General features: G+C 35.5%; 1 protein-coding gene across 1 annotated transcript in view; it reads right to left on the bottom strand.

The window, feature by feature from the left end:
- Positions 1–1,498, bottom strand: part of RGS22 (regulator of G protein signaling 22) — a gene marked incomplete at its 5' end in the record, with an annotated part of 150,188 nt that overhangs the window by 76,286 nt on the left and 72,404 nt on the right. The window contains one exon of the mRNA XM_007934882.2: positions 374–499. Coding sequence (XP_007933073.2) covers positions 374–499 — 126 coding nt within the window. The remainder of the gene's footprint in view (positions 1–373; positions 500–1,498) is intronic.

The following is a 1,498-nucleotide window of genomic DNA, read 5'->3' as shown; positions in this document are numbered from 1 at the left end:
AAAAAAAAAAAAAATTAAAAAACATACTAGAAAGAGGTTTGCAACTACTTAGCAGTTGTTCAAATTACTAAAAATTAAAGGACTGATAAAAATCAACTCCCAATTTAAATACAGTAATTAATAACTTAGGGCACTGAAACAAAGTTATATGAAAACATTGTTAGTAATATAACTCAATCTTTGTCTATCTATATTTTAATTATAATTGATATGTTTACATTTTTACTATATACTAAGTACGATATTTCTTACCAGAGGAAATGGGAATTTTAACATGAAAAATAATTATTTAAGCAGTGAGAACATTTCTATTTCACTTATTTTCAACCAAAGTAAAATTATAGAATTGGATTTTTAAATAATTATTTTCTACCTTGTTCCCTGAATGCTCACAGAATTTAGTAAAGAAAAATCCAGCTCTATTTTCTACATACAAAGACTGCAACAAATTTTCCATGTCAAATCCTCCCAAGGCACCAACATCTGAAGTGGTTTTAACCTAGATAACAAAACAGAAGTCCGTTATCCACTCAGATACAATGTTTTGTTTTTTTTTGGAGGGGTGTGCATTGTACAACAGGATTTCATAAATTCTGCCAGGCTGTCATTTTCCCCACTGGACTATTTTGTACCATATATGTAATTAATGCCATATGTTTGCATCTGACTGTCATACAAGATTCATTTATAGAGCCAGCTAGAGCAGTAGTATTCATTCCATCATAAACCCATCGAACTTCAAACTCAATCTTCCAGTGACTCCCCAACCTCAATTATTTTCATGTTTCAGGCATGATGATACCATTTTAGGAGACCTCCAAATCTCTGTTGGTGGCCACTTTCCTACATATTTACTGTTGTTTTAGCCTTGAGGTACTGCTAATATAGCTCCAAGAGGTTTATAAAAAGAACTATCTTCAAGGCCTCATAGTGCTGCTCATTAACTATCCTGAGGGAGCCACTCTTTGGACAGTCTCCCACACACAGGTCATGGCCTATAGAGTGTAAATTGTAGTATAAGTTCTCATAAAAAATTTGCTGTTTAGGGGATTTTCAGCCAACAACGCTGACAACTCTAATGCCATTCTTGAAACGGAGAATGCTGGCTCTTTCTCTGACCACAAGAGTGACTTCAGAATACTAAAGGGTATCTACTATTCACATGAACTCTTTCCTATTTGTTTTGTGGAACTCAGACAACTTCTCTGTAATTTAAGGTAACTTTAGGGTCTAAGTAAGATTCTTGCTTTCTCTGTCATAGTCTCTCTCTCTCTGCCTTTTTTTTTTTTCTAATTTTTATTGTGATTTGGGTGAACATTTACAGAGCAAATTCACTTTCCATACAGCTGCTCACATACACTTTATCTCATGACATTGATGGCAATTTCCCACAATGCAACAGCTCCCCTCTCACTTCTTCCCCATAGTTACCTCTTCCCTGTGTCCTTCCCTCCCATGCACTCCTGCCACCACCCCCCCCAGCTGTCTCCCTGTGCAT

Source organism: Orycteropus afer, unplaced genomic scaffold, assembly GCF_000298275.1.
Source record: "Orycteropus afer afer isolate SDZICR_OR568_19922 unplaced genomic scaffold, OryAfe1.0 scaffold00021, whole genome shotgun sequence".
Taxonomy (NCBI): domain Eukaryota; kingdom Metazoa; phylum Chordata; class Mammalia; order Tubulidentata; family Orycteropodidae; genus Orycteropus; species Orycteropus afer.
The sequence above is the reverse complement of the archived record's forward strand: the minus strand, read 5'-3'. Positions and strand labels throughout refer to the sequence as shown.